The sequence below is a fragment of the Panicum virgatum genome, chromosome 5N (genome assembly GCF_016808335.1).
Source record: "Panicum virgatum strain AP13 chromosome 5N, P.virgatum_v5, whole genome shotgun sequence".
Classification (NCBI taxonomy): domain Eukaryota; kingdom Viridiplantae; phylum Streptophyta; class Magnoliopsida; order Poales; family Poaceae; genus Panicum; species Panicum virgatum.
Genome location: NC_053149.1, coordinates 43,993,676 through 44,007,976, shown reverse-complemented (window position 1 = coordinate 44,007,976; position 14,301 = coordinate 43,993,676). Strand labels below are relative to the sequence as shown.

The following is a 14,301-nucleotide window of genomic DNA, read 5'->3' as shown; positions in this document are numbered from 1 at the left end:
TTCATGCTTATTAGTGAGAATAACATGAACACATGCACATATCTTGTACACACATTATCACTCATCTATATCATGAAATTGATATTAATATTTAAAATTAAAATATACCGAAAATTGCATAGATATCTAACACAGCCCGCATGGAAGTGGTGGAGCGCGCGGCGAGTGGCGCAGACCTGCAGCGCCGCGGCCCGGGACCGGAGGCCCGAGGCCCTCCGCGTGGGCGTGGGAATCGGCGCTCCGGCTCACATCGGCGGGGAGGAATGAGGCGATCGGGAGTGGAGAGGAATAAGCTGACGGTGCAAAATTTCTCGTGGCGTGGATCGTGGTCTCGTGGACAACGAGCGAGACTGCAGAGGGAGGGGAACTAAGCCATGGATGGATTTGGTCGCTGCAAACCACAAAACGACAACGATGCCCCGCACCAGCGCGTCACACTCACAGAGAAAGCGTCCTCTGAATGGAACGCCTCCTGCTCGTAGGAGACGTAAATGGAGAAACCGCTTCCACGGTTCCACCTTTATGAAGTCTACGAGACTTGGCTACTTCTAATTGCACACGAGATAGTACGCCAATCGATGCAGCTATTGTATAAGGAAATGAAATTTCAAACGGGCTCGTTAGAATTTCACATAAGGCAACACAAAAGCCATGATATAGCGGTTGAAGATTTCACTGGTTCCAAGTGGTTCCGTGGGTAACATTAAAGTACACATCTAATACAGACTTGAAGCAAATCTACATTTTGAAGTTTATAGCACATGACAAAGAACAGGATATAGCATAAAGCACACATCATGCGCCATGCCAAGTACTCAGGTCAGCTAAAAAGTTACTACTATATCCGAAAGCCTAGCCGGAGACAGGACCCTCTGTTGCTGATTATTATCCTAGAACAATAACTGAACAGGGTTAACTGCACGACATCATTAAGAAGCGGCATCTGAAACAACATGGTCCAGGCTCTGAAGTCTGAAGGGGCACTTGTCCAAGAAACTCTCTAAAGCAACTCTCCGAAGTAAGCATTAGCAGGTGATCTTGTTCTATCTTCAGTCTGATTCTTCCATCTCATCATCCGACTGCGGGTTCTCTACCTCACTACCGCTGCTCATGCCATTTTTAGCTGATGAGAAGTCCTTGACTGAGCTGTCTTCTACCTTGTACTTCACAAACTTCAAGGCAGCAGCATCTTCATTTCCACAGCCCTTCCTCTTCCGTATGCCATTAGTCTCCACCTTCATCGACTGAGCAGCAGCCATAAAAGCATTTCCTGTGGTCTCCATCTCCACAGCTTCTTCATCCTCACTGCCTTTGGTGTCCATAACCTCCCCACCACTCTGTTTATCAATGAAGAAAAGGTCTGCATCTGAATGAACCATCCTGTTCCCATAGCCATTCTTGACCTCATCATAAATAAGCTTCCCCTTAACCCAAGAACTGTTATCTCCAAACACGTTGAGCCCCTTATCTTCAAGATCGACAAGCCACTCTGCAAAAAGAAAACATGTACAGTTCTACTTGAGTACACTGCACAAGACAAGATACTTGAAATCAATGAGGTCATCTCATATATGCACATACGGAGAAGAGCTTGGGGAGTATTGGCAATTGGTTTGTTGAGTGCACCAAAGCCAGCTTGACAAGTAGCCCACTTGATGAGGTAACTGGGAACATTGGAGGTCGAGAAGGCGTTGACAAACGACATCGCTCTCCCTTGATCGCCTTTCCTCCTATCAGAAGAAATGAAATGAGAAGATGTTTCCAACACCTGCTAAGTTTTGGTTACAGTAATCCTTATCACCTGGCATCATTGACCGCATCAAGAGTGATAACCAATCTCGACAAATTTATAGGCAAGAGGTCAGCTTGATCAACTCTAGAAACATCATTAATGAAAGAATAATCCACCAAGATCAGAGCATCATAAAGGACATCTCTCACCAAAATTTCATCATCAGCACTCTGAGTAACCAGAAAGCAAAGCAACACAAATTAGATGGCTCAAGAAACCTGATAATGCCACTGACACAACTCACTGTCAATATATGTAGAACTCCTAGTCTGCTTTCTGAATGATACTTCTAGATTATAAAGAATAAAAATTGAAGATGTAATCAACTACTCAGGGAAACCAAATAATAAAGTACAATAATTCAACCAGCCTGACAACTTTATGCAAATTATGCAAAAGATAAGACCCAGTGAGGAAATTCATAAGTAGAGGACTAACATGGCTTGCAATAATGAACACTACTTTTGCCAGTTCCACACAAAATATCATAATAATGATCTGAAACAAAAGGGCATACTAAGACAAACCACAGATCAGACTTCAACCTGCTTGCATATCACAAAGATGAGATACAACTCCATCCCAAGTCGCGCTCCATGCGGTGTTGAGAGCAAAATGTTATACTAACACCAGCTTTGCAAAACACAATACTCATATACTGTTCTGCTCTCCTCTTTAGTTTCCACAAATTAAGAAAGACCCCTGAGTCCAAGCACAATCGATGTACAAGGCAACAAGTTGCACAGTTCTTATGTTACAAGGGTAATCTAAATAACTATTTTACAGAACAGGTAATGAAAAACTGTGATCATGACTCATGTTTCTTTATTCATGAAATGAGTTTACTAGGCTATTTGTCATATTTTTTATGGTTGATACAACTACCACATATGTATTGTAAATCCTTAATTACTATTTATAACTTTGTTAATAAGTAGCCAATTCATGATAATCCTAGCTTGCTAAGACATCAGCTACAAATACAACATCCACAATAGCTCATTAGTCAAGAAAAACGTACCAGTAGTGAGTATACAGGCAGAGGAGATTTCAAGAGCATGTTCAGCAGGACCCCTGTTAAATCCACGGGCAAGGACACCAACACAATCTTGAGTCACTACAACTGATTCTAAAAGGAGCAATAAGAACATGGTCATCATCCACTCACCAAAGAAGTGCTGGTTCTGGAAGACCGGGATGGAGCTGACCACCCAGATCCTGAGCTCCTTCTGCAGCTCAGCTCGAGATACCCCTGTTGCATTCTGCACCTTGAGGCAGAGCCTTAGCAGGAACGCCTCAGCCACCACCACCCCGGCGAGGTACTCGATGCTGCAGCCTTCCTTCATGAGCTCTCGCCTGGCCTCCTCCCCGGCGAGCGGGAACAGCACCTGGAATGGGCATCTGTCCCTCGAGTGCCGCACGCTCCACACCTTGACGAGCTCCCCAAAGGCAGGCAGCAGGCTCCCGGCGTCGGCGCTGGCCCCGTCAGCCGAGGAGGCGGCTGGGCGGCTGCTGCAGATGCTGATGTAGCTGAGCATGGCCTCGACGAGGGCCTCGGTCTCCCTGCGGGTCCTGTCGGAGTGGAAGAGCTCGGAGACGACGGGGGCCAGCAGCGCGAGCGGCTTGGCCGCGCCGGGCGAGGAGGCGGTGAAGGCGGAGAGGAGCTGGAGCAGATAGCGGAGGTCGTCGGGGCGGTCGTGGAAGGAGAGCGCGGAGAAGAACCAGACGGCCTCAAGCGGCGGGTCCGGGTACGCGCTGAGGACCCGGGAGAAGACGCGGTGGAAGTTGGTGAGGTCGGCGGCGCCGGGGGCCGGGGCGGCGGAGACGGCGGCGAGGAAGCCCGAGGCGGAGTCGCGGAGGAGGGACTCGAGGCTGCTGAAGCAGAAGGCGGTGCCCATGGAGGGGAAGTCCACCACGAGGGGGCCGGCGGCCATGGCGCGGCAGGGGACGAGGCGAATTGGCTCGAATCGGGGACGGGGGTGACGAAACCCTAACCCTAGGTTCGAGAGAAGTGGGGGTTTCGGGGAGGTCGAGGGGGAGGGGGGAGGGGAAGGGGTTTGGGTTTCAAAATGGTCGGGGGTGGGGGCTTGGGAGTTGCGGCCGTGGGTGGTTTTTGAAGACGGGAGACGCGGGCGGGGAGACACTGACTACTGGAGCCCGGTGGCCAGTGAAGGAAGAGGAGCTCGGGAGCTGGCTAGCTCGGTTGGGTTGGGCTTGATATGGGTTTGAGGCCCAGTTCGAAAATGGGCTAAATCTATCACACTGAATTGGGCGAAGGCTGATTGGGTTGGGTTGGGCCTGTGTTGGGTTCAAAGTAAACCTTAGGAAAAGTACAGCTGCCCGTTACGAAATGAAACATGAAAACACTTATTGTTGATGCTAAAAAAAAAGGAAAACACCTATTACATATCGGAAGAACGTGTAGTGCAACACTCGCGTCTGCAAAAATGTTGGCACCAAGTCGTGGATGATAGTATGCTACGCTGTCACGCGCGAGGTACCTGCAAATGAGCAAGTAACAGAGCCCACCAGTTCAGAGCACGAGATTTAACCATCTGTTCCTAACTTCGTATTGGTGTCACCGCTCTATTTGTCACACAGGAACAGCGTCTTAAACAGATGACATCTTGACACCTGTGTTGAATAAAAACTCGCGATGCCGTTGGGTAGGAAATAGGTCACCCGTACCCGTACCCACTAATCAACCGTATCCAAATTATCCATCCCCAAATAACAAGGGTAATACCCGATGGGTATGGATAACCCGTGGATAAACATGTCAGACTTTGCCTCCACTAAACATATCAATCAGGGTAAACATGTCAGACTTTGCCTCCACTAAACATATCAATCATAACACATGAGGAGAGCAAGCGCGCGGCCGGCGAGCAGCCGGCGCTGGCGAGACAGGGCAGAACGCACAACAAAGCTCGTGGCTGAGGCAGAGCTGCCAGTGCGAGGCCGCCGGCATGGGACGGACAGGCAGCATGGGCAAGCTCCTGGCTCTCCGCTGGGCTATCCGTTGCGAGCCTAGGCGCGGCCGCGCGACATGGGGGTGGAAACCCGGAGCTCGCCCCCGCCACGGATGGATGGAGCTTGGCCTCGGCGCGCTGCCGCTGCGGACGGGGCCTCGGCGCGCTGCCGCTGCGGACGGGGCCAGCGCGAGCGGAGGTGAGGGGTCTCAGTGGCCGGCGTGAGCAAAGCCGAGGTGAGCGGAGGGGAGGGACATGGTGGCCGGGGCGAGCTGAGGGGAGGCTGCGTAGTGGCCGGCGAGAGATCGATCCCTCGGCAGGCTTCTAATGATGTGACAAGTGCCGAACTGGTGATTCCATTTGGGGAAGAAGCCGGCGCAGGGGAGTTTGATTCTGTGGCATCGATTTTGTGATAGTAGTTTATTATTCTAAACGGGCGCATGGATAAATGGATAATTACCTTCTAATATCCTACCCATACCCATACATATACGGGTTATCCATACCCTCCCCAAATAACATGGGTATGAATTTGGATAAGGGTAATGGTTAACCAGTGGCATCTTGAATAAAAACGAAGGTAAACTCGAGAAATATAGGTGGTTCCATGCTACGAAGGTAAACTCACCAAGATAGGCTGCATTCCAAGATGAACCTGAGATGGAATACCATACAAACAACAAATGTGACAAGCACTGCAGTATTATCCGACAACAACAGGAGGAAACATCCTCCATTTGCAATAAGAACATAATAACTAAATGAAAGCAGAGGCTAATAAAAGCAGAGGCATTTCCGCCAATTTTAAAATGTACATACAACAAAATGACAATAAGTATGGGATCTATTCTAGAGTTCCGCTAAAACACGACAATGGCCCTGGCATTCTAGAGGAAAATAAGGAGCCCCAGATAACGGGGGAAACGGTCAATCTGTAATAAGATAAAATTATCGAAAGCCTCAACCCCCATCCTGAAGTTACAGACCCATGCTCCAACATGAATACAACGGTTGACCATCCCCTTATCAGCGTCTACTACAGATGCCCAAATGTTGTCGAACTAGAATTTATCTTTAAATCTAAATGAACCTATGGGGGAAAGACAAGCCTTTCCCCACAAAAAATTTTAATCAGAATCAAAGCTGCTTCCCGGGAATGATCGAGTCACTTCCTCTTGGACTCTGGACAGCTCTATATGGCACTGAAAAGAACTGCATCTGGCTGGCACAAAATACACAATCTCCAGCAACTCCCGGCTTTAATCCACCAAGGACTAAACCCATCTTTGTCACCGGGAGCAACCACCAAAAAAACTGTCGCTCTGTTCGATTTGCTTGTTTATGCATAGTACATGTACAAGCTGTTGGCTGCAGCACACGCAATTAGATTTTCAGATGGGTGCCAAGCCAAATGGAGCAACTTTGTGCTGAGGTCATAGGAATTTCCATTGGCATCTATTCCAGTGTTTTCTCCACCTGCATAAGGTTTACAATATTAGCTGCTGCAATGAAAACTCCTACTACAACCTAAAATACTAAAGCATGAAACAAACCTCGTCTAACAGCCCTTGTCAGAGTATTCAGGGATCTGGCAGCCCTTGTGGGATTCTGGAGCTGTCTCCTATTCACAAGAAAAGGAAAATAATAACAGAGATATGATTAACATTTGAGTGAAAAAGCCCGTCTCTATTACTCAAATGATTTTGGAGTATGGAAATCATTTTACATACAGAAACAAAACATGCTTAAGAGTCTAAAAAACGTTTTGCGTCCAACATCTTTCTTTAAGAAGTAGCATTACCTTGTCGGGTTTCGAGTTGCTTCAAGTGTTGTTGCCTCATTGCTACCAGTACCAACACCAAACATGCGGAAAATGTTGCTGACAGATGACAAGTTAGCTAATAATTAGTTCGCATTAATGAGGCCAAGCTGTATTACAACTGAGAAAAGCATGTGAAACTACCTGTAGGAACCAGTTGCTACTCGTAATCCGTCACCACTTTGACAACATTCAAATTTGTCGAAAATTGAGTCATTTTCATACAAATCACATAACTGCAGTTTCACGAAGCACCACATGGATCAGGTTTGGTCCAGCGAAAATATGTTTGCCATTCATTGTCCTCAATGAACCATCAATTATTTAACGTGCAAGAAATTACCTTAGGCCTTAGATACTCATGAACCTGGAATGTTACAACTGGGCCAGAATTCATCTTAACATCCCAAAGCTGTAATGACAGACAAAGATATAATATTGGAAAAGGCACACCAAATCAATTTTTACAGTGATATTTTGTTTATATTTCTGGAGTAAGATAATAATAGTATAAAGCAGCTTATGAAAACCATACCAAGCACAAGCAAGAATTCAACAGCAAGCAGAATGATAGTCATGAAGAAAAATAGTGATGCATTGGTGATCATGGGTATGATTGAGGTACGCATTTCAGTATGTCGGGTTAAGTAGTCTATGCAGTGCAAATATATATAATAGTTCATCTCAAGCAGAATTAGAAGCTAAGTCTTCCGAGGCAGAAAGTGTGGCTCAAAGGAGTGAAAATGTCTCCACCCTAAATATGCTAATCTGGTTATGTTGTCCATGGTCTAGTGGTACATATCTGAGTGTTTCACCAGGTCAGCTGCCAATCACATATATTTAAACCATGAGAAGTTACAGGTACAGACCTTCAGAGTCATGTAGTCACGACTGAGAATATGCCTCCCATCCTTGGAAAACTTTATGTCCGAAATTGAGGCTATAATCTCAGTGAAAAATGATCTTGAACCTGGGGCCTCATGCTGCTCAAAGCTACAAGAATACAGGAACAGTCATAAAAATATTGAAAAGAGATATCTAGGATAAATGATACACATCAGTATCCATCTGATGTTCTTCAAATATGGTATATTGGATATAGGAAGTAGAAAGTATCAAATGAAAGCTCACATTTGTGAATGAGTGTCACAAAGTGCTGACTGCCGCAGATCAACAAGCCGAATGGAACCCTTTGAGCTACTATAAGCTAATGTATTGCAATGAGTAGGGTGGAACTCAGCAGATGTTATCACCTCTGCATATATCATAGAACCAATGCATAACTATCAGCAGCTAAAAACAAGAATACCACCAGTAGAAACCCAAAGAATGTGATACACAAGAATAAAGAATAGACCTGAAAGGTTCAAACCCCCTATTCAAAGTTGACTCATAATACAAACATTTCAACAAACAAATAGTTAATTAAGTTCAACATTACATCATTTGCGTGGAAATGGGGAAATCTCTAGGGTAGGTAGGTTGCACCATGTCAGCTTGGGTTCATTTCCTAGCCTTCCCTAGGATGGAACCATGTGAACACCTCTTCCCCTGAACTTAAATCTCTCTTTTCATAAAAAAAAATAATGTTGCCATCATATGAAAGGACTGTATATGCATGTACGTGTAAAATGTGGGCTAGACTATCGGTGAAGCACAAATCTCATTGCTCTTGAATACAGAAACTAATTTAAGAGAAGTCTGTAGGAAAAGTTAATAGTCAAGGTCTCAAGGATACCATTTCCCCACTACATCACACATATAATCAGCAAGTAGGAAAAGTTTGTAGGTTTGAAAGTTATACCAGTTAGATCCTCCATGTTTGTAGGCTTAACATCAATAATATTGAAACTCTGACTGCTGATTTCAAAATTCCAAAGATTTATCCGCAAATCATCAGCTGATATAAATGTTTCACCGTCACTGTGGAAATAAAGATTACAAAGCAATATATCAGTACCAAATGCATAAAAATGACAGCGTACAGTTAAGCTACACATATATGAGGTGCAAATAAGCAACATTTAACTAGCTTAGTATAATGATGTGGGAGATAATATGATCAGAATCTAATGCACCAAAATATAGCCGCTTACATGCAGTTCAAAAAAAATGTAGATATAGCAATTTCAGGTCACAACAATATGGTACACCTTATTGAAACATCATGTGGGCAGCGACTTGCCTTTCTTTGCCTAAAATGAATTTTAGGCAACTATACAATATGTTATCACACCATATGAGGCAGTAATTTAGGTTTTTCACTACCCAATTTCGACTATGATCTATGAATAGCAGTTGTGGGATTTACGAACATTAAGGAACATGCCACTTTGCTAAAATGATCACCCTAAACCAAAGAGTCCCTAAGGGATGCTCATAAAAAAAAATGCACTGTTGACACACAAAAAAACTACGGATGCTGTGGGGTGGAGACTCAGCATTATGTCATTATACGAAGTAGCTAAAAGTTGAAGTGACTTGATTTACAAAACTAGTGAATGCACCATTGGCATGTCTAAAGAGAGAAAAAAGGCTTCATTTCCTTCGAGGAAAAAAGGCTTCATCTCCAGGAAGCAATGATTTTAGAACTAAGATTGACATCGCAAATTCAATAGCTGAAAAGCTCAAACATAAGATATGATACATTCAAGTGCATATAAGTGACTGATGTGCAGGACCTATTATTTGATATGGAGTTTATATGGTAGTCATGTGCATGAGCATATACTCTTCGGCAACTTGCGGCAAGACTTGTTTCCTGGCTTGTAACCTGTTTTACAGTAACAGATTCGGCAAATGTAACAAACCATGAAAAGGAAAAGGTGATTAATACAAAGATAGGGAAGAGTACACAGAAATTCCAGGAATTAGCTCAATAGTTCAGAAAAGGGGTGCACAAATGAAACTGAGTTAGGTACAACTACCACAGGCATGCGAAGCAATGGAAATCCACCAGGCTTTAAAGCATTGCCATTAACGAGAGATGGGCTCAGATAGCCCACACCACTAGGACTACCATTTGCAGGAGCAGTTGTACGGTCCAAATTCATCTCAGATACCTTTTTTACCTTCTTTTCTTGGACCTACAGATCAAACAATAATATTCAAGCCAACAAAAGATTGATTTAAGTACAACAATTTCGCATTTGCTCGTGCATCTTACATTCTTACTTATGTGCACATATGGATATATATACACACACACACACACACAGAACAGTATTCCTTGGGAAGGAATGGGTAAAACTTGAACATAAGATACTTCAAGAAACATCAATGAGTTGCAAGTGCATATGCACTGCAGTTTCTGAAGTATACCAAAACATTCAATACGGTCCTTAAGTTTAGCACATTGAGTACAAACAAAGAATTTAAGGCGTGATTTCATAATATCATGATATATGGAACTTCCGTAACTATTTAGTGCTGACGCTTACCTTCCAAAACTTTATTGTTTTGTCATTTGTCGACAGCAGAAACAATGCGCTATTTGCTGCTTGGCACCACTTTATTTGGTTGATCTTCTCTTCAATTTCCAAGCTCTTAAGGTAATCAAACTAATTCCATAACAACATCACTTGGTCAAATATAAGTAATTCAGAAGATAAACAACACCACTTAACAATGCTTGCAAGAATATACCTCTGGTTCATGGCTTTGAAACTCAGTTTTGTAGCGAAATTCAGGATGCCTGCTGATAGAATAATCAGCTTTCTCAGCATCTTTTCTACAAGCATGCTAAAGAAAAACAAAACAAAATAAGTTTAGCCATCAGAGTACAAATAAGAAGTCCTTAAGTTTGTATTCTTCTGTGTACAGTTCAATATGCATACATCTTTGACATCTGTCCTTTCAAACAAAACAACTCGTCCACCTCTATCCCCAGTGGCAAGATGATGTCCTGATTTATTGAACTCTATTGCTGAGATAATGTCAACTGCAGAGCACGAGAGGAACATAAGTTCAAGTTAGTGCATAGCCATAATAATAAATGGCAACAGTCTATGATTGAAAATACAAGAAACAGTGAGGAAAATGTGTATAATACCAGGTAATAATCCATATATAATGCTGTACGATATGCACAAAAACAAACCAGCACTAGAATCCCAGAACATAAATGGAGAAAAATGCTAGCACAACAAGTACTGTTTTAATCTGATACAGTTCATGACCAGCTTTACCCATAGTAGAGCAGGAAAATTAATGAAGATAATGTTCAACATAACCAATATTAAGTGAAGGTATTAAACTAATGGTTTAGATGTGTTTCTGATTACCGCGATAACTTAAAACATGAGTTTCAAAACTATGCAGAGCAAGAATTAGATTATTCGCATAGTTCAAAAATATGGGTAGTAAATGCAGACAATGGACAACAAAGCACCAAATATAAGAATTGGATCTACATAGAATTGAGGGGGATATTCTTCAGGTTCTATCAAAAGGAGATTTTAGATAAGGACTTCGGTAGGCTTGCCACCAACCATGTTATAGGTAATATTTGGCATCATTAATAATAATGGCTAAAGGTGAGTTATCATCCATGCAGGTGACCATGCGCAGGATGCACTAATAGCTAGTATAGCTACCAACCAACTGAAGCAAGCAGTATCCATTAGATGTGACTCATGCCAACAGAAGTACTGATTACATGTTATCGAGCACAGGAATCAATAAGATAGGTCGGATTAGACCCTTATAGATACTGCTAATTTATTATCCACAGTTTGGCTAATTTTAATAGCTTGTATAGCAAGGGACCGACTCAAGCAAAACGACATGCAAGAATACAGAGCAACCATTAGATGTGTGCCACATGCCAATAAACCTAACAATAACACTGTAACAAGCACAGGAATAAATGAAGTAGTGAAAAGAGATAGGCAGTTTGGCTTCTTGGGCGCACAGCTTGTAATTTGAGCGCAGTAAGCCCTGTAGCCCAGTAAATAGGGTAGCAGAATAATATGCAGCTCCTGAAATAAAGTAAAAGGATATTTTTTTCCCAAATATATGTCCACTGTCATCTGAACATTCCATAAGCTAAGACAAAATGCACACCAGGTGTGTTCTCAAGACGTCATTAATGAAGTAGCAATATGCATCCAGAATCATATTGCTGGTTGATGTGTCAATTACAAGCGTGTGCATCGCAGAATTCCTTTTTCAGCATAATTAACTAGTCAGTTCACATTGACAAGAAATTGTCGGCTAGTGGCCACATCCCATGCAGCATTCGACAACCCTACGTGTTACGCAAGCACTAGTGTGTCTAGCGTTGCCCCGTATAACCAAGTCAGCACTAGAAGAACACAGATCCTAGCATGTCCTTATTCAATTAAAGCACATATTGTATGGCTAGCCAGCCTACTGTGTAATTGCAATAGCATGAGTGCATGACAAAAAAAAATCATACAGCATTAAGCAAGACTCCTAAGTGTGTGCATTCTACCCTTGTGTCAGCTACGAAGGACCTCAGCTGCACCACCGAATGGCACAGAGGTATGCATCTACCAGTGAAGACTATCATCGCACTGATCTGTAAGAGGAAAGCAGAAAATTCCACATCCCAGCACTAAAGCATCAAGCTTTAGCGCACCCCATCCGCAGCCACCCCTAATTCCCGGGTCGATCTGAGCAGGGCACCGCTAACCCACACACGAACAGCACCCATTCACGGCCCCTGGCCTCCCACCAAGCTGCGGAGCGCAGAGCCACTAAGATCCAGCAGCTAGCAGCGACGAGCGACCCAAAGAGCACGGGCAAGAGAGGAGGAGAAGGGATCGATCGGTACCATCCTGGACCTCCTCCCCGGCGCTGCGCTCGCCGAACACCTGGGAGAACCTCCACTCGAGCGGCTGGGTGGGCGAGGGCGGCGGCGGCGGCGGCGCCTGGGACGGGGCAGGGGGCGGGGGCGAGGCCGAGGGCGAGCGCTCCGGTGCCGCGGCGCCGTTCATCGTCGTCGGTCGAGCTCCCTGCGGGATCGGCAGCGGGGCGGTCGGGATCGGGGCGCCTGCGGGTGCGGGGGCCGGGGGGGGGGGCGAGGCGAAGGGGGGTCGGGGCTACGCGTGCGCTGCTGCGGCGTCGGCGATGCCGGCGAGGGTTTGGGGTTTCATGCGGGCGAAATGGCCTATGTAGAGGCGAAGAGGAGGGAGCGAGATGGAGTGGCGTGGTGGGGGGCGCCCGCGCTAATACGACAACGAAGACGGGAAACGACAAAGAGGATAGAAGAAACCAAAAGGATTTCTTTTCTCTTTTCGTTTCTTTTTTTTTTTCTTTTCCTAGCTCGTCCTGCTGCCCCCGCGATCGTTTTGTAATCGTGCTCCGGTGACGGTGTCATCTCCGCGGAGCAACGAATTAGGAGTCGACGGTTCTATTTGAGTAGATAAAAGCACTTATATTCTATGCAACAAGAATAAGAACATTGTCTGGCGAGTTTGTTTTTATGGACATTGTTTGCCGAGCTTGTTTTTATGGGCACTCGGTGAGAAAAAAAAATGCAACGAAAAGCATCAGATGAGGTATGATCCCTACAAGTACTAGTGTAGAACCTCCTTAGAGCATAATTCGTAGCAGCATAATGTGTGAAAAATATATGTGCCGTTCATTTCCAGTCAATACATATATATATACGGATAAACTCTAGTAAAGTTGGTAAATAGTGCAGATTAATTTAATACCTGATGAATAAAATCTTTTTACCCGAGCGGTGATCTAGACACCAGACGCGACAACGATGCCATGAGCCCATGACGTTTGAGCTCGTTGTTGTTTTGCTACGAGGAAAAGGCATCCCGGCATGGCCTTTTGCATAAACTAGTGTTAGGCCGTTGATTAGCCAAGCATGGTTTACAACAAGCGAGAGGAGATATCAATCCGTATCCTCGCTCGAGATTAACTCGTGCCATTTGAGCACCCCCTCCATGATTATTGATTAAGACCTATTTTCCCCCAGTTCTGGGCTACACTCGTGTGCGTATGCGCTGACGCTCGATGTGTCGTCCATGCGCACCAATGCAAGGAAAATTCATGAGCCTCAACGATGGATTACTAGGTGATCTCATTTTGTCGCCAACAAGATCATTTCCGAACGTTGCATTTCAGATATCATGATTCCGAAAATTTTGTTTCCGTTTCGTTTTCCTGCCCACCCTTTGAACACTCTAGGGTCATGTTTAGCAGTGGGAACTCCTTATTTCCCAATTTCTGTGTAAAATGAATTGTTTTGTTAATGTTCTCTTTAAAAGGACTGCTTTTAGGGCGGTGCCACCGTATTAGAGCACCACAAATACGAATCACTAACTAGGTTCTCTTAGCTTTTTTTACAAACCACTACCCACCTCTAAACTTACGACTCTGCGTGATCCCATCACCCTGGCCTTCCAATGTCTTTTATAATCAATCACTGTCTAAGTACCACTATCGTCTTATCTACCGTTGGTGCTAATGAGCTCCTAAAATCTTGTGATAAACATCATTCCATGGGTTTAAGGTCGAAGAGTTCGACGCCAATGAACGACCTGTGGGAATCTTACAGCTGGGGTGTTTGATCACGAGGGCTAGAGTTTAGCTCTGTCACATCAGATTTCTAAATTCCAATTAGAACTAAATGTGAGCTAATTATAAAATTAATTGTATGAACCGAGAGCTAATTTATGAGATGAATCTATTGCATAAGTCTAACGCTAATTCGTAAGATAAAACTATTAAACTTA

At 44.3% G+C, this 14,301-nt stretch overlaps 2 protein-coding genes across 3 annotated transcripts; both read right to left on the bottom strand.

The window, feature by feature from the left end:
- Positions 1–633: 633 nt before the first annotated feature.
- On the bottom strand, positions 634–3,867 carry LOC120672187. The gene is made up of 5 exons (XM_039952492.1): positions 2,961–3,867; positions 2,814–2,866; positions 1,802–1,962; positions 1,582–1,730; positions 634–1,489 (listed from the first exon to the last, which is right to left on the bottom strand). Exons 1-5 carry the CDS (start codon positions 3,724–3,726, stop codon positions 1,050–1,052), a joined length of 1,569 nt encoding a protein of 522 aa, XP_039808426.1. The 5' UTR covers positions 3,727–3,867; the 3' UTR covers positions 634–1,049.
- Positions 3,868–5,522: 1,655 nt separating this feature from the next.
- On the bottom strand, positions 5,523–12,715 carry LOC120673098 (serine/threonine protein phosphatase 2A 55 kDa regulatory subunit B beta isoform-like). 2 transcript variants are annotated; one of them, XM_039953789.1, is made up of 14 exons: positions 12,381–12,715; positions 10,420–10,523; positions 10,229–10,324; positions 10,024–10,143; positions 9,511–9,669; positions 9,265–9,356; positions 8,388–8,506; positions 7,715–7,838; positions 7,453–7,576; positions 6,927–6,995; positions 6,728–6,819; positions 6,566–6,643; positions 6,318–6,385; positions 5,523–6,240 (listed from the first exon to the last, which is right to left on the bottom strand). In XM_039953789.1, the coding sequence occupies exons 1-14, from the start codon at positions 12,541–12,543 to the stop codon at positions 6,104–6,106; spliced, it is 1,545 nt and encodes a 514-aa protein (XP_039809723.1). In that variant the 5' UTR covers positions 12,544–12,715; the 3' UTR covers positions 5,523–6,103. The 2 variants fall into 2 exon arrangements, with proteins under 2 accessions (XP_039809723.1, XP_039809722.1); XM_039953788.1 differs by having other exon boundaries at positions 9,508–9,669; positions 12,381–12,713.
- Positions 12,716–14,301: the final 1,586 nt, after the last annotated feature.

Coding starts and splice junctions, on each gene's coding strand:
- LOC120672187 (XM_039952492.1), bottom strand. CDS start 3,726: ATGGCCGCCGGCCCCCTCGTGGTGGACTTCCCCTCCATGGGCACCGCC. Junction 2,867..2,960: donor CCAGAACCAGCACTTCTTTG/GTGAGTGGATGA, acceptor TGGATTTAACAG/GGGTCCTGCTGAACATGCTC. Junction 1,731..1,801: donor GATGCGGTCAATGATGCCAG/GTGATAAGGATT, acceptor TTCTTCTGATAG/GAGGAAAGGCGATCAAGGGA.
- LOC120673098 (XM_039953788.1), bottom strand. CDS start 12,543: ATGAACGGCGCCGCGGCACCGGAGCGCTCGCCCTCGGCCTCGCCCCCG. Junction 9,357..9,507: donor TGCTTCGCATGCCTGTGGTA/GTTGTACCTAAC, acceptor ACTGTAAAACAG/GTTACAAGCCAGGAAACAAG. Junction 6,644..6,727: donor GTAGCAACTGGTTCCTACAG/GTAGTTTCACAT, acceptor GTCATCTGTCAG/CAACATTTTCCGCATGTTTG.